General features: G+C 51.9%; 1 protein-coding gene across 2 annotated transcripts in view; it reads right to left on the bottom strand.

Moving 5' to 3' along the window:
* Positions 1 to 911: 911 nt before the first annotated feature.
* Galnt2 (polypeptide N-acetylgalactosaminyltransferase 2) overlaps positions 912 to 21,770 on the bottom strand; it is a 132,276-nt gene continuing 111,417 nt past the window's right edge. For both annotated transcript variants that reach the window (XM_028856356.2, XM_028856357.2), the window contains exons 7-16: positions 21,070 to 21,191; positions 19,191 to 19,278; positions 17,310 to 17,397; positions 16,778 to 16,881; positions 12,442 to 12,568; positions 10,613 to 10,705; positions 10,320 to 10,403; positions 9,036 to 9,162; positions 5,817 to 5,936; positions 912 to 3,387 (exon numbers count right to left, since the gene is read on the bottom strand). In XM_028856356.2, the coding sequence (XP_028712189.1) occupies positions 3,232 to 3,387; positions 5,817 to 5,936; positions 9,036 to 9,162; positions 10,320 to 10,403; positions 10,613 to 10,705; positions 12,442 to 12,568; positions 16,778 to 16,881; positions 17,310 to 17,397; positions 19,191 to 19,278; positions 21,070 to 21,191 (1,109 nt within the window). In that variant the 3' untranslated portion in view covers positions 912 to 3,231. The remainder of the gene's footprint in view (positions 3,388 to 5,816; positions 5,937 to 9,035; positions 9,163 to 10,319; positions 10,404 to 10,612; positions 10,706 to 12,441; positions 12,569 to 16,777; positions 16,882 to 17,309; positions 17,398 to 19,190; positions 19,279 to 21,069; positions 21,192 to 21,770) is intronic.

Genomic DNA, 21,770 nt, shown 5'->3' with positions numbered 1-21,770 from the left:
CCAGTGGTGATCTCAAGGACTCCTTCCATGATCCTCCAAGGCCCATGCCTTTCTGGACCTCACTGAAATACTCTGAAAGAAATCACCCCATGGCTACCATGTCATGACAAAGCTGAATTGTGTGTCTGGCTCTGGGCTAACTGGGACCTCCTGTATACCCATCCTACAGCCCTCCTGCGAGCACCCAGGCTAGAGCTAGGGATAGGAGCCTTTTAGAAATGTGGTTTAGAGTCTCTTCAGGTACTCCGAGGTCCTGGGACATCACCAAGTTTTATATTCATGCCTTCATCTCACAAATGGCCACAGAGCCAAATTTTTGGTGTCTTAAATAACGAAGTGAATGCATTCTGTGGTCTCAGAAGGTTCAGGCATCTCCTGGTCAGTCCCTTCACTGCCTTATCTTGGACCAAACTGCAGACGATTGGCCAGTGTTTATATTCCTGGATACACAGCTAGTCACATAAAGGTGTACTAGAGGGCATGTGCCAGGCTGGGATGGATGGGACAGTCACAGATGGCTGGTGAGCATTTTAAATGCTTAAGTGTAAAACATTTGGTTCCTCGAGGGTGTGAGCCAAATGTCCAGGGCAGACTACAGAAAGTGGGTTGCACAGGATCAGGGCAACTTTAGGTGGGTTCCCACTTGCATCACCAGCTTTTTCTTAGTATTTGTCAAGTGTGACCACGTTGAAGGGGCTGGGCAGGTGGCCGGCACAGCCTAACTAACTGCTACCAACTAACTGCTACTAACACTGCTACCAACTGTTATTAATACAGCAGATGACAGCAGGCACAGCATTAGAGGTGGGTTTTAGGAGAGTGAGGAGAAACGTCAGTGGAGGGGCCCAGAAGCAAGACCTGGATTCCAGCCTTCTGCCGGGTCCCGCACCTGATAGAGACCACAAGAGATGGCAGCTTAGCATTATCTATAAAGTATCTTCTCTTTATTTAAGTTAATTTCAAGGATGGTTTCCATCTATAAAATGGACAAAGTACAAGCTCTGTACAGCAGTTCTTTTAAAAATTAACTGGAAAAAAAATTACCAAACTATATTTTGAATTTGCAAAACATACTCACAGACACCATCATTTTCAGCTTCACGGAGACTCGAGGACCACCACAGAAGACAACCACCTTTGCCTGCGGGCGCCCAGGGCTCCTGGGAGTTTTTAGTTTTAAAAACAGGAGTGGGAGGGTGGGATAGCCCCGATGACTAGGAAACAATGCAAGCATGGTGAGTCACTTTGGCACGCTGTCATGTAAACATGGCTCACGGCAGGGCCCTGCCCAGTCCCCTCTGTTCAGAGGAGGGCTGAGCTGCACCCTGGTGGCCAGACACTCAGATGGTAAAGGTGACACAGGAGAGCACAGGGTGGGGTGGGGTGCCGGTGCGTGGTGGGAAGCTCCACCCACACCTACTTCAAAACACAGATGTGCTGCTCCACACCTGTGGTTTTCACTCTGATCAAAGCACTGCAGAGGTGTCGGGGCTTAACAGCATCGACTATGCTTGGACTAAACGCCTGCCTTCTCCTTGACAGCCTTGCACCTGTACCTGTGAGTGACATTCCTCAGAGCCTACCTGGGAAGGTGGGCATGTGTGGACTTAACCAGACACAAGGGCACCCTGTCTGTTATAATGCCTCGTTTGCTGGCTGCTTGGCAGGGGCTGAAAAGACAGAGGGTCAGCACCTGGCCAGGCCTTCCCAGAGGGTCCGTGGTCACGGTGTGCACATATATGGAGCTCCTCAAGCAGAAGAGAACTAGCCACGCCCCCTTTTGGCGCAGGTGGGAAGCAGAGCACTCACTCACAGGCTCTCTGACCACCTCCAACTATGGTTCCTGTGGTCTCGGGGACACCTGAGATGTTCGTGTGTGATGCTTGCAGCCCTACCGGGCAGGCACCCAGGCCATCTCTGTGGCTGACACAGGCCTGGGTCCTCAGTGTAAAAGCACAGGCCCTATGGTCCTAACTCTACCCACAGTTCCTGCACCTGCCTGTGGCTCTATCTGGGGGTATCACCTGTACCAGGGCTGCAGACATGTGGGGTTCACCCACATGCTAAAAGGCTGGTCCTCTGTGCTCTGCCAGCAGCTCAGTTAGTGCCCAAGACCCAAATACAGGGTCTCAGACCACTACGAGCCTAGAAATAGCATGTGACAGCTGTCCAGGGTCCTGGCCTGTCACAAGGCAGTGGGGTCCTGCTGGCTCACATTAGTTAGAAGCTGTGGGATTGAGTTTTCCTAAAGAAAAGAAATCTAATTTTAAAAGAAAACTCAAAGTAATAACTTGCCAAAAGAGGTAACCTAGTTAGGTTTATAGACGACGATGGGCACACAGCAGACGTTCTAACCCAGCCGCAGTTCCCTAGCTGAAGTCCAACATTGACGTTTGGGGGCTGGGGCCAGTGGTTCGGGGACCCCTGCAGCTGGCAGAGCAGCATGGCCTGGCTGGTGAGGCTCCAGAGACAGTGATGTCACCTCTGGCTCTGGGAGCGCAGGCCCCTCTGCAGAGCTGCGCTGCGCTGCGGGGTTCACGAGATGACGATGTGGGGAAGCACAGGGAACTGACCGTCATTCTCTTTATGTGTATCTCTATTTAGTGTCCCACTCATAGGAAAGTCCGTATTCAAACGCAGCAAGTATGCCAGTGGAAGAAGGAAGTGGCTGGGAGGCCAGCTGCGCCCAGAGGTGCAAGGACAGAGAAACGAGGAAGTCTGCAAGGAAAGGTCGGCTTTGTGGAAACCACTTTTTCTCCTCAGACAGGGTCTTGCCTGCCTCCGCCTCCTGAGTGATGGGATTACAGGCACTGGCCACCATGCCTGGTTCACACACATGATTTTGGATGGGTAAAAAAACAAACTGGAGATTTTTGAGTTCTTGCTGTGAGGGCAGCTGCCCGTTCCCTCTGTCCTCAATATAAACATGCTTGCTGCTTGTCCACTTGTTCCGGCCAGCACTGGGCTGTTCCTCTGCTGGGGAGTGGGCAGAAAGTAGAAAGTGGGAGGCAGAGGATGCCAGCCTTGGGAGGGACCCTCTGTCCCGAGCCCCAGGGGCTCATTTCCTCTTCTGCACAGTGCCAGCCCAGCTCATGCCTCGCTGAAGACTTAAGACTTTCAGACCATGATGGAACACTGAGGTATATAGTTTTGCGGAAAGTTTCTGAAACATAATAACGTGATCACCAAACTGGGCTGGTGTGCAGGTGGACGGCAGGCCCCTGGGGCCTCTTATTGCTGCAGGTTGAGTGAGAATTTCCACTGCTGTGACAGGGCCGGACCACACACCTCCACACTCAGGCCTCCGCTCTTGGCTGTGCGGCTGTCCAGGCACAGGTTGCTGCCCACGTGGCGCAGCTTGGAGTTGCCCTCGATCTGCTCCCACTTCTGCAACAGACAAGAGCACAGCAGGGGAGGAGTGTGAGGCGGCGTGGGGTCTGCAGGCCGCTCTCAGGCACACACCTGCTGTTTCCAGACTGTCTCTGTCAGGAGTCCCCAGTGCCCTGTGTGCTACTCTTGGGGCACAGGTCACCAGAACGATGCTCCTGTGACTGCTCCTAGCACACTAAAACCAAACATAGCCAGGAAGCCCACCGACCCACTCTGCCACGCACAAAGCCCTAACAGCCTCAAGAAGTTTGAGTTGCCCTTATCCTATTGTTTAGCAAGTAATGTAAACATTCTACTTAAACATTTGTTTTGGTTTTTTAAATAACACATTTTTCGCCCCCCGCCCCCTGTCTCCCCCAGGTCCTTTCATTAACTAGGACTATGGCTCTAATTAATTTTTTATGCATGCACTAAAGTTCCTTGGGGTAAGTATTTCTGAAAATTCTGACACTGTGGAATTAAATTTTCTCACTCTTGCCTCCTCTCCCCGATTGTGCAAATGCACACATATACATGTGCCTGGAAACCCGATGTTCTCGTTGGCCAAACAGTAAAGCACCACGCTGAGACATGCCAAGGAGCTGACTCTCAACAGCAGGCTGGGGGGGGGGGGGGCAGCAAAGCACAGCCCACAGCACGAGGCTGACCCTCCAAGCATGGGCGATGCACACGGCTCTCTCAACCCTCCTGATTGTTGTTCCACCTGCTCACTCAGCTTCCTTGCCAACAGAGGAAGTCAAGGGCAACCGCAGCCCGAGAGGCTGTGCCACCTACACTGTCTCGTCCCTCCTTGTCCTTGTGGCTGTCAGTTCTCCTGTCCCCTGCATTGTCATGGAAAGCATGCTTGGAGTCTGCCAAGGCCTTGGAGCTGCCTGACAAAGCGTGTGGAGTGTGGAGTGAATAGAATCTGATTCTGGCTCCTGGGGGGACCCTGTCTGTCACATGTGGAAGCATCCACTAGACAAGGATGAATGTCTAAGAAAAGAATGAAGTCACAGCTGGCCCTGGGAGGAGGTCTTCAGCACTGGTGTCTATCTGATGGGATGTGGTAGTGTGGTGGATTTCCTGAAGTAGTGTTCCCACACCCCCACAGGTGGAGGCTTGAGGCTGTACTCCCCACCCAGAAGGAGCAAGTGCAGCTTTCCCTGCCTGAGAAGCCCAGGTAAGGACCCCAAGAATACCACTGGAGCAGGTGTTTCTATCGACGCTTACAGCAAGGACTTGTTTTCTTTTTAGTTTTGGAGACCAGATTCAAGTCTCACTTTATCACTGCCTATAGCAAAGACACCTCAAGGGCACTTGGGCTGTGGCCAGGAACTGTCCTCCATGCCAGCCTGGATGGGTCTGGGTGCAGGGCACAGTGGCTTCCCTGTTCAGCATTCACTATCCCACCCTACAGGGTAGGCTCAGTCGTACAACTGCACCACAGAGACCACTGTTTAAAGAGAGCACAGGGTAGGCTGGGGTTCTGTAGGCAAGGACAGACACCCAGAGATGGGAGCAGTGCTTTGGAGATGGACTGGGGAGAGGGGACCCTTTGCAAGCATTTCTCCGATACCTCGGCTCTAAACAGGAACTGGATGACGGCTGTGCCGCCACCCCCTAGCAGTGCTGGGTGGGGAAATTGGGCCTCTGCTTCTCTTTGTGAAATCAGGTGCATGGAATATGGCTTAGTTATGGCTCTGGTAGTCCTCATGCCTCAGTTTCCCCGTATCTGTCTTCTCGGAAGGGACTGTGAGACGACTGGCTGACTCTCCCTGCAGTAGGCTGGAAGGGCCCCTGCACTGCTGTTGCTAATGACAATTGTCACCCTAGGGCTCAGAAGGGGAGTGTGCACAGAAGACCGGCTTCCAGGAAGTCCTGACCCAGTGGAAGCAAATACAGAGAGGGTCCTCAACTCTCACCAGGGTTAAGATTCTGTGATCTTGAGTAAGACAATCAATACACCTCCAAACACTCAGCCACACAGGCCAGGGCATGGCGGGCAAACGGCTGCTCCCTTTGTGATGGGCTGACAGGGAGCTGAGGAGGATGCTTGTGGCCCTGGACTTTAGGAAAATGTCATGCTACACCAGCTAGCCATGGAGAGGACCAGAGTTAAAGACCCAAAGCCCACTTTCTGTGGGATGTGGGTGGCTCTGCTGCTGAGTCTGTGTGCTTGCACAGGCTCATCTGTTTAAGCATTTAGATTAGAATTTTGTAAAGTTATGTACGAAAAACAAGTAGTTAATGTTTTCGTTTAAGGATCATGTCATTTCACACAAAACGCTCTGATGTGAGGAAGGAAGTGAAATCGGGACTCTGTGACACGAGACCTCCAGTGTATGAATGACAGCAAGTGGGCTAAGGTGGAGAAGATGTGACCCTTGTCACTGTGAGCACCGAGAAAGCCTGGGGCCTGCACCACCTTGTCCCAAGTGACGCACCTGTCTGCTGTCGTTCTCCCGGCATCCCTGCAGCCTGACGAGGGAGCCGGGCGAGCGGTCCACCACAGCGAGGCACAGGTCCATGTGTTTCACAGACTTCTCCTTCGTCAGGGCCCACTCCTGGAGGAGAGCACAAGTCAGAGGTGGGCCTCGGTCAAAGTGCGGTCAACTGGGACGCCTGACTCAGGACCCCAGGGCTAACTCGGGGGCAGACCTACACCCACCTGGCTGCTAAGCTTGTCCTTGGGAACTGTTAGGTTTTGGTGGCTCTGTTCTGGGAGGCTGTGGAACTTCCCACTCCTGCAGCCACTCATGCTGGCAGGCCACCACTGACACGATGGACTAACTGGACTCTCAATCCGGAGCCCAAATAAACCCACCCTCCAGTTGTTTCCGTCAAGTATTTGGTCAGAGCAGCAAGATAAGGAGTTAATAGAGTGACAAGAATGAACGTATCAAGAAACATGACTAAAGAAAAAACAAGAAAAGTTAGCTAACAGAGTCATCAAGACTAACCATAGTAAGTATTTTAGCTCAAAGTGCAAGTTAGAGGTCAGGGTCAACTGTCCTGCTCTCACCCACAATTCCTCCCACAAGCTCGGGTTTGGAAACAGATTTATGAACGTAGGTTGAATTTGTGAAAACTCTGTAAGCGATAGACTGCAGCTTCCAGCAAACATCCACGGGGCTGGGTCTGCAGGAGCCGTGGTGCTCTCCAAGTCCCCGAACTCCCTCTGCAGGAACAATCTACATGTCAACACAGCAGGGCTCCTCTAAGTGGATGCTCACTATATGCCAAGCGGTCTCAAGTCTTCTCACACGAACTGCATGAGGGGTTGGTAGGTCTACTTTGCAGACAAGAAAACTGGGTCAGAATGCATTTAAATATTCTTGCCTATGCTTTTAACAATTCAAACACATGTACATGCGTATGTACACAGAGGGCAGGGCTGTCAATCACCTCTCTGAATGCTAAACAAGATCATGCAGAAGTAGGGAAGACTGGGGACAGAGCTATGGTGGCAGTGGCTGGGTAGAAGGCTCTATGTGGGGCCAGAAGGCAGGGCTTCCTAAAGCCACTTAGGCACCAGATCTGTTAAGGGTGCAGCCACCCCATGCAAGGCCTCCAGGACCCAGAAGTGGAGGTCTCAGTCAGCCCAGCATTCCCCTCAGTGGGGAAAATGGAAGACGCATGATTAAGTGCTCCAAAGATTGCCTTTTATTTTACAGGCCACAAGGACAGGGTGATAAACGGTCACCTTGCTACCAATGTACAAGTAGTCTGGTAGCAGCAAGACACTGAAACCCAAGGGAGACAGAACTCACATTTTGGGGCCGCCACTGGGACATGCAGTCTCCTGACTCTCTGAGAAGTGCAAAAGGCGAGGGGGTTTGGGGAGTGGGGGAGAGACAGGGGGATGGGAGGGTAGAAGTGTAGAGTGGGGGAGATGGGGGGCAGGACAGAGAGGCTGGGGAACGACGAGCAAGTGAACCTGGAGGCAGGGCTCTATCTTTCCTTGCTCTGTCTCTACTCCTGCCTTGAATGGGAAGGTGTGCTCCGGGTACATTGGTGTGCTCCGTGTACATTGGTGTGCTCCGTGTCACTGTACATTAGAAGGAAGGAGCTCACAGAAGAGACCTGGACTTGGAGTCACTGTGGGTAGGCCCTCTGTAGCCCGACCTTACTTCCTGTCTACTGTCTGCTTCCAGACACAAGGTGTGGACACAAGACCCCTTCTCTCTTCCTCTGTCTTGTCAGGTCCTCTGTCAACACAGTGTGTGCCACCACAGTGAAAAGTCGGTCACACAGTGTGTGTGCCACCACAGTGAAAAGTCGGTCACATAGTGTGTGTGCCACCACAGTGAAAAGTCGGTCACACAGTGTGTGTGCCACCACAGTGAAAATAACTCACACACAGTGTGTCTGTCACTACGGTGAAAATAACTCACACACACTGTGTGTGCTTGGTTCCAGACGTGTCCAGGGTGTGGGGATGCAGCTCTAGGATGTGAAGCCCATGACCCCTGCCCCCTCCACCCCATGCCTACACCCACCTGTGGGCAGCAGCTGGAGACACAGCTGCTGTGGTCAGGAGAGTCACGGGAGCCTCTGAGCACTGAGGGTCTAGACTCTTGATATGACAAGTGTGGGGAGATGCTGGGAAGGCCATGGCTGGCCAGGAAGGTCATATGTGGATATTGTGTACCTCATTATTTTAAGAAGGGCAATACACTGAACTCCAAACATCTGATTGGCCCATGCAAGCGGCAGAGCTGGCCACCTCTCTGCTGGGTCCTTCAGCAACCTGAATTTGTAAGATGTTTAAGAGATGCTTTTATGAGCTGCCATCCTGAAAAAGTGTGGCCATTAATTCTCTCATCTCCTATGTGCGGCTGAGGCTGAGCTGGAAACGAGGTAACAGAGCCCTCACCAGGCTACAAGCACCGTGCTGCTTAAAGCCAAGGAAGTACTCTGTCTCACCCACGTGGCATGTGACACCCGGTCATGGTAGGGACTGCTGGTGTCGTCTTTGCCTCTAGGTCCCCTCCAAGCACCGGAGTGCTAGCCACCCGCCACGCATGGCAGACCGAATTCAAATTCAGTCGAGTTAAATAAAATGGAAGACTCAATTCACAGCAGGCACACCTCAGGGGCTCGTGTGCACGGGCGGCTGCTGGCTGCGGTTCTAGAACACTTGTAGCACAGCACACTGGTCCAGGATAGCACTAGAGGGGGGGGCTCCTGGACCTCAGCGGGCCTGTGGGGTGAGGTATCCCAGGCTGAGCGGTGAACTGTGCCAATCACCAAGTCTGCCAAGGATGGGCGCCCAAGCCCTGCTGGCCTTCACCATCATTGCCGCTCCACCTGAAGAGGCTGAAGCTGAGCGCCTCCTAAGCGGGGACCAGTTTACGATACATCAGTGACAAACATGGGTGCAGACGCAGGTCTGGGACTGTGGGGTGGCTATCGCAGGGGTGAGAGCTGACAGGAAGCGGCCAGGGAGAAGAAGGAAGTCAGCCTGAACAACAGGTGCCAATGTCACCCTCTACCAGTGTGTCCCTGACACTGCAGCACAGCCCACAGCAGATGAGCAGCTCAAGGTGACATTCAATACCACGGGTGCTGAGGTTGCTGGCAGTGCCAGGACTTTCCATAGGACTCCAGGGCTTCCAGCTGAGAGCTCTGGGCCTGCAGCTGCAAGCATTTTGCTCGCCTACCTGGTTCCCTCCAGCGTTGTGACATTCATAAATTCCAACGACTCCATCAGCAAAGTGTCCCAGTGTGTCCAGGCAGTTGGTTCCCTGCTGCAAGGCCCCAAAAGCTATGTCTTGGTGGTCTGGAACCCTGAAAGGTATTCATTGTAAGAGTCGAGGCCTCCTCTGCAGCTCTGTAGTTCCTGTTTACCCACGCCCTCTGCACGCAGCCTCAAATTTGGCAGCAGAAACAGAGGACAGCTTCCTGTCACCCCTGATATGATATGGTTACAGTCTCTGGGTCCCTAAGACTGTAAGTGGGCCAGGCAGGATGGCACATGCCTGTAATCCCAACATCCAGAAGGCTGAAAGAGGATTTCTGAAGAGAGTTTGAGGCCAGCCTGGGCTAGAGCAAGACCCCTATCTCAAAATGACAAAACCAACTGTGAACGGAGAAGTTTCCTCAAGTTCTGCCAAGGAGAGCTACTAACAGGTTGATATGTCCCTTAGAAAGCCACTCACAGGGCTCAGGCCTGCTTCTCTGTATTTCTCAACAGACTGAGACCTTGTCCAGTAGGGCACGGCCTGCGAGGATTTGGTAAGTGGTTCAATGTACACAAATGGATAGAGAGTATGGTGAGTGCTGTGTGCTTGGGTAGGAGACAGAAGATTGGCCTCACCTTGAGAGACTTTGGCTGCCTGATTAAGGGTCATACTCTAAACCTTAACCGGCTCTCCTGTGTGGCAATGATTAAACAGGCAGGCCCTTAAAGATGAGAATAACCTGGTGGCGCCTGTTGCCAGAGACCCGCTGGCCCTCTACTGAGGCCCTTAGGACACAGAGATCCTGGCAGCTTACAGGGAAGGGTGGTTTTGAGGGCAGGCTCAGCAGAGTGTTTCTGTCATGGACCCTCCACGAGGAGGTGGGACACCGTCACTGCTAATCCTATTCTACACTCACTAGAAGGCAGGAGTGGCTGGAGGGAGCTGTGGGGAGAGGTCAGCGGAGCAGAATGAACTGGAGACAGTTTGCTCACGGAGAGACAGCCTATACCTCACTAGTCCACCTCTTAATGGGGGACAAACCAAATCAGGGGTGCTTTGGGATTCTTCCAGGCTCACACAGAGCAAGGGAAACACTGGAAGAGAGTAGGGTCTGTGGGTACCTGTGGGGTGAGACCATGTGCTCTCCCTGGTAGCCAGCTCTCAGTCTCACAGCCAGCATGAGGCCTGCAGCCTCTCTAATCATCTTGCTTCCTCAGCCTTCACAAAATGCACTCAGGACCCCAGGACTTACCTAGGACTTACCTTAGCTCTGGGTAGACATTGTCCAGGTACCACTTGAAGGGCTTGCAGCCCAGCTTTTTCCTGAGCTCCAGCCTGCTCTGAATACTGGAGGAAAGGAAGATACATTTAGTTCTGAATGCCAGGGAGACTGATGTGGCCTAGGTGGTGTGGTATGGACTGTCCAGCCTCTGGTGCCCATGACCTGCTGCCCGCTAGTGCCTTGCTGGCAAAGCGTAGAGGCCCCCCGTCGACACTGCAAGCTCTCCTCACGGCTCCCACTGTCCCCCCTGAAGGGATGGGCAGGTGGCACTCACTTTCCATAGGGCACATTTCGGGCAGAAGGCACTGCTGCGTAGTAGAAGTTTTTGTATTCATCCATCCAGACCTCTGCTGCTCGGCGGGTGTTCCTGAAAACAAAGCAAGCCTTCCTGAACTCTAATTTCATCCCTTCCCCAGAGTCACCTGTCTGTGCCCATCTGCTCAAGTGTGAATAAGGACAGTACCCACGAGTGTGGCATGGTGAAGCAGCAGCTACCTCAGGGTCTGTGGGAAGGTGCTCAGCTTAAATCTATGGAACCACCATCCCTCACAGCAGCTTCAAGGATAGCGCGGATGTGTACTGAGAAGAAACCTCTGCTGTGCCTGGAGAAGGAGCCTCTAGTGGAGAGCGCAGCAGGAGACTTTGGTTGCCCCGGCCTCCCACAGCACCACTAACATCCTGGGAAATGAAGGAGGTTCCTTCACTTCACTCTCTTTCATGTGGACCTCCGCTGAGGAAAGTCATGTGCAGATTAAAAATGACAGCATGAAGAAGCGGGGCCATCATACCCCAGGTCTGGGGATGGATCCTCACTGTCCTTAGCTCTAGTTCATAAAGAAAGCTTGCATCCATGACACTTAGGAAGGGCCACTGTAGGCTCAGACACCAGCAGACCCTCTGCTCAGATGAAACATGGCCTACCATGCTCTTCCAAAATGAACACAGCAGGCAGGCTGTGGTCACCCTGCAGGTAAATCTTTTTCTCTGCAGTAAAGGCCTTTTAAATGCTGAACCTGTCACACTGTCTGAGCTGTAATTACTAAATCCATCTCCACGTGGGGCCTCCATCTTCCTCATAAAGTGATAAATATTCCTGTTGTTCCCGAATGGGGGAGGGGCCAGACTGCTGCCGGTGAGACAAGATGTTGTAAAATGTGCTCATCCTCAGACCCCTGGTGCTAACCCCAGAAATGCACCTCAAGGTTGACAGCCAAGAATGAAATACATAAATGAAACATATGTGAGTACAGAGCAGAGACATGACACTGCCACCAGTTTCTGTCTCTAGACAGGTCAGAAACAGGCGAGTGAGCATGGGCAGAACCCTCGGAAACACCCTGCAGACTCTGGCCACGGATGTTCCCCTAGGTCTGCCAGGCTGAACACACCCCACCTTAGAGCCTGGACTCTCGGGCCATCTCCACAGGGAGCTCTGTGTGTCCGTAACCTGTCAAGCCTGTCCTGTTAGCCCGATTTCACTTCCCCATGGTGCTGACCAGATGAACACTGGAAACATCTTGTTTGGCTTAGAGGTTTTGCTGTCTGCCCCCATGAGGTCTGACTCAGTTTTTTCTGACAGGGCCTCACTATGGAACCTCGGCTGGCCTCAGACTTACAAACATCCACCTGCTTCTGCCTTCAGAGCACTGAGATTAAAGGTGTGTGCAACTGACAAAGAGTCCCAGGAGAAACCTGGTCGGACTAAGCAGCTTTTCAGTTTTTGTTTGCTTACTAACATCTATCGCCAATCACTAATCAGTTATGAGCCATGATGTCTGTTGGCTGGTGCTGTGTGACTTGGTTTCAGTGTCTGCTCCTTCAGAACTCATGCTGAAATTTAGTTGTATTGAAATGACACCAAGAGGCAGAAGCTTCAAGCAGTGCCAGGTCATGGGCTCTGCTGTCACAAGACTGGGGCTGTTCCTGTGTGGGCATCAGGAGAACCCTTGGCAGGGCTGACACCATGGCCCCAGATGTGTTAGCCACCAGGACAGTTAGCGAACAGTGCTGCTTTTTATACTGCCTCAGCCAGCAGCACGTACTCCTGCAGCCCACGGTGGAAGAATGAAATGCACACAGCTGGTCTGGCCTTTCACTACTTACCGGGCAAAGACAGTGCCACTGCCACCTGGGAACGTGTAGGGGTGCTGCTTCCGGAACACGTGTCCCACACGGCTACACGGAATGATCTCAAGGCTGCCACCGCACTGCCACACTCGGAATGAGATCTCTGGGAAGAAGGAAATTTGGCAACCATGAGTCACAGCTGCTGCCTCCATGGCACAGCTACCCCGCCCTAGCCACCTACCATGGCTCACTTTCAACTGCCAAAGGAAACGAATGAGAAGATGCTTCTCCAGAACATGATCTGGAACTTCTTATAGAGGAGACACTGGATGCACCCTGGATAGGTCAACTCCATAGCATACCCAGAACTGAACATGCATGGAAAACACTGGACCAGAGGGCTCCAAAGGATGGTTTTTGGTCTGAAAGCAGATGCCTGCCAGACTAAGACTACATGCATCCCAGTAACACCACAGCTGACAACTGGAGACAGGTGCACAGACCATGTTCCTCCACACTATTTCCTGTAAACTGAGTACCAGGATACACTGAGCTTTCCTTCCAGGGAAGAAGAATCCTTGCCCATTACTCTCATATATCAGTAGGTCCAGGTGCCAACCAAGTTCCCAGGGTGGTGACCAGGGACAGTCCCTTAGCCTTAGCAAGACAACTAGTTTAAACAGGAAGACCAACAAGTGCCATTTTGAATGACACCATGAAGTCTGTAAGAGAGAGCTTCTCTCTAGGGCACTGGCCATATCCTTCAACACATGCTGATATGATGAGAAATCTACAGATCCAGTACAGTACAGCTACCCATGGGAACAGAAAAGGAAATGAGGCAGAATCTTTGCAAATCATAAAGTCAGTGGAGGAATTAATCCTCTAGAGCAGCATGCTGGGAGTCTGACGTCATTGGTCAGTGCTGTCTGAGGACCTCCCGGGAGCGGGGGAGGGGAGGGCAAGCTAAAACCACAGCAGGAATTCCCTTGGGAAGAACAGATCCCATCATCCAGTCCCCTCGCACTGTGAGGCCAGCCCCACCTGAACAGATGCAGGGGGTGGTTCTCCACTTTTCCAGCAGCCAACAACACTTTGAGTAAGACACACTCTGTATCTCAGGAAGAAAACTCATGTGAGTGTGCCTACAGGAAGACTCAACAATGAGCTTTCTGGGCAGGGAATCTGCTGAGCTAGCAAGGGGCAGCTTGGAGGCCAGGTAGGCTATTTTCAACTGTGATTTCACATGAGCTCTGGGCATCCCCACTCTGCTCTTGGCCTGCAGACTCTGGGCCTGGAGTATGCCTTCCACGAGCCTCTCCTTTACGGCCCTGGAGGTACAGAGCACCCATCCTAACATCACCAGAGCCTGCCTAAAGGATAGCTCTGTCCCGCATCTCACCTTTGCCCCTTTGCAACTGCTCCCACATAAGGTACTGTTGTCAGGAAAACAGGCAGTCTTGCCATGTGAACACATATGGCTCAGAGACATGGCTCTGATGTTTCTCAGACATCCTCTTCTCCTTCTCCCAACATCACAGCCACCAAACCTACATGGACTGTTAACTGTCAGCAGTCTGTGTGGCCAGCAAAAGGAGCTGAGAGCAGAGCTCTGCAGAGGGGAGATTCATACCGCAGGCCTGCTAGTCCTGCTCAAACCCTCGGCTCAGCCTTCAAGTGTCCCCAGGGGGTGCTGCCAGGGACCAGAGGACATCAGACCTCCTAGAAGGGCAAGACTTCTACTCCAGGGTCTTACCTTCCTGCTGCGGGCCGCAGGAATATATCATAAGAACTCAGCTGGTTATGGCAAAGTCACTACCTGGAGGGATCATGGAATTCCTCCAGAGGAAGCCAAATCCCAAGGAGTTTTTGGTGTTACTTGGCTTGTTATATATCAGCTGTATTCTGTTATGAAAATCATGTGTGCCTTCATAGCTTTCCCAATTGACTTTTCCCTAAGAAGGGCTAACAGTGTAGACTGATCACTCTCTGGACATACACATTCCAGGTATTTGGAGAACAGCCTCAGGAAAGGCTTTCTCTGGAATCAGATTATCTCCCTTGGCCATTTTCAAGGACTACAGGAAACACCACCCAGGTGGGTGCCCATTGTTAGTCCCAGGTGGACTAACAATGATAACAGCCCACATGCAAGTCTCCTGATTTACAGTAAATTCCACAAGGAGACACCACCTAGGAGAGGTGGACGTTAATAGCTTTACACAATTTAGCTCAGACCCTCCCTTTTATATACCGGGACTTCCAGGGCACAAGGGGAGAAGAGAAAAGAGAATAGAAGAACTAGATGGGTAAGAACTTGAGAGAAACGAACTGAGATGGGGAAGAACTAGACTGAAGAGCTAAAAGAGAGGACTAGAGGAACGAGATGGAAGATGAGGAAGAGCCAGATGGGGAAGAACAAGATGAGGAAGAGCCAGATGAGAGAGAAGGAGATGGGAGAGGAGCTAATAGGGGAAAGAACTAGATAGATGAGAACCTAGAAGGGACAGAACTAGATGAAGGAATTAAGATAGAACTTAGAGGGGACAGTAGATAAATATAGAGAGAAATCAGGCAAGAAAGGAGCTAGACATGAGAACAGAGCTGAAGCTGTGTATAAAGGATGTTATGCCAGAAGAATTAAAGCAAATGGACCAAAGAACTCTGCGTGCGTAGACTGATTTACCGACCCTAAAGAATAGATCCTCAGCTGGTTGATAGAGCCTTCCGCGGACCCTGGGAGGGGACTATCGAGGGGCTGGACCCCCATAGTCCTCGATACCTTCCCAAACCCCTCAGGTTATTAAACATACTATAACAAAAGCCCATGACATCAAACTTGTACTCTTCTCTCTCTGGGCTCCAGACCAGGTCACCTTAGATACAAATCAGCCTCTGTAGGGTGACTCACAGGAGACTGGCAGAGTATGTCTGTCAATCTGTGCTGTCAGAACCACACCAGTTCCTGAGATGTAGCCTCCCGAGTTCATGACACATGTTGCCCCACAGGGTGGCTCTAGCCCCTGGAACCTACAGAGGCTCAGGGGCCTTTCAGGCTCACTACTTCAAAGCCTTTCTTCCTCATAAAACTTCACCCAAGCCCACCCAAGCCCACCATCGCACTGAAACATGGGAAAGAGACTGACTCATGACTCCTCCTTCTCCCTCCCATGGAGCCAGAGCTAGAAGCAGCTTTTCATCATGCTGGGCAGAGGCCTCCTACCAGATGAAACGTCTCCACCAACTTCAACTTCAAAAGACACATTTGAACGACGGGCTAGCTGAAGCTGTTCTTTTAAGTCAACAGAAACTATCAAAGTCTCTGTCACAAGAAAATCTACTCAAAGTGACAGTGGTGTCCCTCCCCTCCCCCTCCTTGTCCCTTTCCTCCCAGAGCACACCTGGGTAAGAACGAAAGAAACTAAACTCTTGATAGTGAGGGGTCAGGTCTGAATGACAAGCACTTGAGATCAAAGACTTCAGGGAAAACAAGAAACAAACCAGACAAGCTGACCAGCGTCTTCATCTGTCACACAAGACAGCTGAGAGAGCTGTCTATGCAGACCACCACCTAAAGTGACCATGTCCCATTCCCAGGCAAACATGACCTCCATGGGTCATTAAAAAATTTATTCCCAAAAGTAGTGGAGAAGGTGGGAGACCACAGAGGTTTCCTAGTGAGATCTGAGCTTGCTTTACCCAGCAGGGCTGCATAAGGTGATGGATTGACCACGTGTGTTGTTACCAGGTGACTGGAAGGGTCTGCACTTGGCTGTGCTGGAGGGAGGTCTTTTGCTCCACCCCTTAATGTTTCTTTTAAAAGCCCTTTAGAAGAGACAGAAGAGGCTGGTGGATTAGGATCCAGGCCCTCCTGGGGCTATCCCGTGTTTCTCTCTCTCTCTCTCTCCCTTCCATATTTCTATCTAAATCTCTTATCCTTCACTCCTCAAGAGTACCCCGGGGGAAAAAGGTGGAGGCAGGTCCCCCGCAAGAAGGCTCTGAACATCAGAACCCATCCATGTGACGTGTGTGATTACAGCTGGTTAACCCAGCAGCTGCCTGGCTCCATTACCGTTCTACACAATCAACCAGAGCCCTGGAAACTGCCATGCGGAAACCCTCAGGTCAAAGGATGACAGCATCTGGTTTTGGTGCAGGGATGACCTGAGCTTTAGTCTCCTCCACCCTGACATCAGGGGTGCATCTTATTGTCACCCCTGTGGTGAGAGTGTGTGCACTCACATAACATATAGAGCTGGTTTGCCCACTGAATGGCTGCTCTGGGGCCTCCCTAACTGCTAACATGCCACCCTGCCTCCCATACTTCACCACGGTGACACCGGTGGACTTGAGGCCAGAGGGCTGTACATACCCAAGTTCTCTCCTCCCCACACATCCATCATCATGTCGTACTTCCCCAGCTCTTCAAAATAGAGCTTGTCCATCACAAACAGGCCACCAGCAATCATGGGGGTTCTGAAGAGGAAGGAGAGCAAGGCAAAGTTAGACTCACACCACAGGCTGACATCTGTGCTCTGAGGGGGTCTTCCATTCTCCACTGACTCCTAGTCACCGCCTGGGGCCCCACAGAGACTGAGACCCTTGGCTTTTACATGCCTCACCTTATGAGGTAACCACAGCAGTAACATTAAAGGCCATAGTACACAGTTCCACTCTGCTACAGAAAACACTGCATCATAAACAGGAGACAACATGGAACCATCAGAGATGCCTTGTAAGGAGGTGGACCTAAATCTCCTTCACCGCATGACCTGCTACAGATGCTGGCCTTGAGGGGAGGCCAGGGACCAGAAGGCAGAGCCCCAGTACCTGGAAGCACACTGCTGCAGGGGCCAGAGTCTGGGCTCTCCCCAGGAGGGCTTCCTGCAACACGCTGTACTTACTTTATAGGGGCGACTGGGTTCCCCTGCCGGGACCTCCTCTGCTCTGGCGTCATGTAATCCCACTTGAACACCAAGTTCCAGTCAAAACCTGCCGACCCAGAAGAGAAAGAGCCGTGAGAAGAAGACACAGTTTCTCGGGTCTGCTGTCCTAACCTAGCAGCTGGACAATGAACCCATGTAGGCAGGGCTCCCTGCCAACTAACCAACCAAAATGAAGAGCATGAGGGGGGAGGGGAACAACTGGGGTGATGGGGTGGGCCAGGGAAGCGGGTAGCAGGGTGGGTATGGGGCCCAGTGAAATCTTCCCAACCCTCCAAAGCAAACACAGGTCTGAGTTTTCTTTAAACAAAACAAAACTACATGTATGATTAGGGATCTGTGTGTGGTTATACACATGGGTGCAAGTGCCCATGGAGTCCAGAAGAGAGTACTGGAGCCCTGGGAGCTGGAGTTTTAGGTCGCCTGATTTGCTAGGAATTGAACTCAGATCCTCTAAAGTGTAGTGTGTGTTCATAATCTCTGAACCACCTTTCATGCCACTCCGACCGTTTTTTGTTTTTTGTTTTTTTTTTTTTGACACAGGGTATTGTTATGTCGCCCAAGTTGGTCTTGAACTTGCAGCAATCCTCCTGTCTGAGGCCCCTGAGTGCTAGGATTACAGACATATGCCGTCATGCCTGGCTTGGATTTTCTAACATTAAAAAGTCTAAGAACAAATGTGAAATATGAGAACTGGTATCTGTGTGTGATGCCACTGTACCTACAAGGGCTGTGCACACAAGACTGGGACCTAGGGACCAGTCAGAGCTGGATAAATCACAATTGGCTCCCAGAAGCACAGTACAGCACATAGTACCTCCGTGGGACCCATGCTCTCCAGGACTGGACCAGGACCTTTCAGGGCCCAGTGATACAAGATCTTACATGCTGAATGTGACAGTGTGATGGTGCGGGCCCGTAATCTCAGCACTCATGAGAACTGCTAAGGCAAGAGATCTTGGGTTCTAGGCCAGCTTTAGCTAAATAGTGGGGGAGGGGGGAGCTGTCTTCCACCCTACTCTTTGCTATTTGTGGACTTAGGGATATGGGCTGCTAGAGCAGGGGGCAGTATAACCTGCTCCATCTGGGTGTAGCAATGACTTCACAGCCATGTCTAATACAGTCTCCTTCCCACTGGGGCCTCAACAAGTCTTAAGAAGCAAAGGAAAATCTTGGACAAATTTCTCGAGGGTTTCTGGAGGGCAACAAGAAGGTAACATCTGTAGGCTATGTGGCCCCACAACATGCTGGTCCATTCACAAAAACAAAGGCCACCCAGTGGTGAAGCAGGTTGTGGTTGGGTGGCTAGGAAGGAAGGACCATGGTCCAAGCTTGAGCACAAAGGTAGGACGAGCCCCTGGTGGGCGGCAGTTAAGGAGGCCAGCAGCAGGATGGCAGGACTCCAGGGCAGCAAGCTGGCAGGGCATGTAGGCTACAAGAGGAAGGGCTGGGACAGGCGGAGGACACAAAAACAGGTTCCAGGCCCACTCTGCAAATCCGCAGCTCTATGTAGTTTCTTGCTGGTAGCAGCTCTGGAGCCCCTCAGCCCAGCCCAGGAGTGGTAAAGGCTCCTCTACTCCAATCTGCAGGGACGTCACACATTCCCCTAGCTGTAGTAGTAACAGCTCCAGGAGAGAGAGGGATAGGATGATAGGGTGGTGGGTGGGGCTGGTGTTTCTGCCGGGGAAGCTGGGCCAATCCCTTCTGTGGGGTACCAGTCAGAGCCCACACTATAATATGAATTCTGCTGTCAATGTCACTGTTGACCACAGGACAGCAGTGGTCAGGAGCCTAGCCAGACAGAACAAGCCAGCAGGTATACCAATCACAGCTGACACCTACCACCCTTGAGGTCAGCAGAGGCACCCACATACTGGAAGTTGTCCATGTTAATGACATCAATAATGGGGGATACAACCCGGGTCCTGTCCTGAGCAGGGACAAAGGAAGGAAAGAATACTTGTTACGACCCCAGCAAAGCAAAAGCTATCATCCCAACAGGCCTTCCCATTAGATGCCACTGTCGCAAGATGGGCAGGGGTGGTGGCATGAGAGGGGACAGCTGAGAACGGGACACTCTGCTACTTCTTCTCCCAGCTAAAGGCCCAGGCTGTGCAGTGGCCCTGAGTCAACTCCTAAATGTCAACCGTGGGTAGATTTCAGTGTCCCAGAAGCTAAGCTCGGCCACTTGATGGCTGCCACCCTCTCGCTACACTGGAGCAGCTCAGGAATGAACTCATGGCTGAAGTGCCTCCACCCCAAAGCCAGGAACGATTTCTGGGTGCAGACGGCATGAGAGGTGGAAGTCATCACCTCCACAGCAACGGACTGGAGTTTTCCGACCCTAACTCAACTCCTGTGATTCCACCAGACATGCCTACCTTCCACTGACCCGTTTTTTCATGCCACAGTGCCCCTCTGCTGAGACCAAACACAAGGCCTTTGACCTCCTCGGACCTTCATGTCAGCTCTGCCTCATGCTGACAGTTGATAAAAGAGAAGGCGTGTGGTCTCTGAGTTACAGAGAGTATTGTTAGCCAAAGAAAGACTCAAAGAGGTTCAGCAGCAGGACCGGCAGAGCTCCGCACTGCTCAGGGGTGGTACAAAGTCCCACCTGCCTGCTTGCAGGCTGACGGGAAACAAGCCTTGGGCCATAGAGATCAGGCTGGCCCTGAAAAGCTGAGCATCATCTGCTTTACACTCCTTCTGCTGAGAAAAGATTGCAAGAACCCCTCAGCTATGGGGGAGGGGACTGTGACATCTCCCGTGAGCTGGCAACCCCATGAATCTCCCTCACATGGAGGGAAGCTAGCCCTAGCTCTTCTTTCTAGTGTGACAGCCTAGCAGAGTGAGAAGCTGTGGGCTAGACCACCAGGACAGGTTCCTGACACAGATGTGTGTGGAAGAGAGGAAGGGCCTGGCTAAGGGTTGAGCAGAACCTGCACAGCAGCCCGACCGACACCCATGTGATGCTGGATGTTACTCAAGTCCCCTGAAGGCCAGTGTCCTCGCTGATCAGATGAGGGGAAGCACGAAGTGTGCCACCGAGCCCAGCAAGGCCAGAGGCAGGACGTCCAGCAACCTTTGGTCGCTTAGTATTTTTGCGACTTGTTGTTGTTGCTCTTGTGCTGTGTGGCAGGCAGAACGCGTTCACTGTTTCCTTTCATACGCTCACTTCACTGCCCCAAGGAAGCACTTCCATAGCAGCCAGGAAGGCAAGCCAGGAAGGCAAGCCAGGAAGGCAAGCAGAAGTCAAGAGAAATAACACTAAGCTAAACACAGTACTAGTGGGGATGCTTCTAGAAGGCAGAGTGAGGCCAAAGACCAATCGACAAGCCCACCAAGGGCACTGTGGTAACCTGTTTGCTTCTCCTTGTAGGTCTGGAAGAGGTGGTCAGTCTGTCCTTACCAGGGTAGAGGACTATCACTGCAGCCACCCCCATCCTTCCCCAGATATCCCATCAGATGGTACTCCTACCAACAGGCTACCCTGCTGGCCACATATCTTCCTGCATGTGAGCAGGGAAGGTACTCCCCCGTGACTGGCCACTTCTTCCCAGGCTCCAGCCAGCTTCAAGGAACCTGTCTTCCTCAGACAAAGTGACTGTTCTGTATCAATGGGACACCATGAAACAATGTCTAGGGCACCAGCTTCCTTCCCAGTGTCAAGAAAACCCACAGCCACTGTGTGCAGCACACCCTCTGTGTGAGTGAGGCTCACCTCAGCAACCCGCTCCAGCAGCGGTTCCAGCCATCGCTCGTTACATTCACAGTGACTGTCCAGGAAGGTCAGGACCTTGGCCTGGGCAGCGTCGGCACCCCGGACCCGAGAGCGCATCAGACCTGTGAAGATAAGTTCAAAGTACATGAGAGAGCTCCACCTGAGAGCCTTCCTGGCATGGCCAGCAGCACCAACGCCCTGTCACAGAAGAGCTGTCCATCAGTTGTGGGTCTAACAGCACTGCTCTGCAGTCTCTGGGGTAGATGCCCAGCAGGACTTCAAACCGCTCATCAGATGATGGGAAAGACAACTTTCCTAAGGCTACTGACCCGGAGGAAGGAAGTTACCTTAGCAAACACCCAAAGCATGATCTGAAAACATTGTGCTGTTGTGACTACAGTTCCCTTCTGAGATAAGGAAGGTGCCATTCCACACCCTGACAGCTAGCTAATGGTGCCAGGTCTGGTGGTCACAGTATCTGCTGCAATGTAAACAGCTTTGTTTTCATAAAACAGGGGCATCAAGTAAAAACCCAGCTAAGGCTTGTGAGCAGTTGTTGACAAGTACTTCATCATGACACAGTCTTATCGTCAGCCTTGTACTGACCATCTACATCTGGATGGGATGTGAATCCCTCACGGTGAGCAAGGATGACTGCTTTAAGTTCCTTTTTACTGTAGTAAAATGGAGTTTTGATTAAT

Source organism: Peromyscus leucopus, chromosome 5, assembly GCF_004664715.2.
Source record: "Peromyscus leucopus breed LL Stock chromosome 5, UCI_PerLeu_2.1, whole genome shotgun sequence".
NCBI classification, from domain to species: Eukaryota; Metazoa; Chordata; class Mammalia; order Rodentia; family Cricetidae; genus Peromyscus; species Peromyscus leucopus.
Note: the sequence above shows the minus strand (reverse complement) of the source record. Positions and strands in the feature narration are given on the sequence as shown.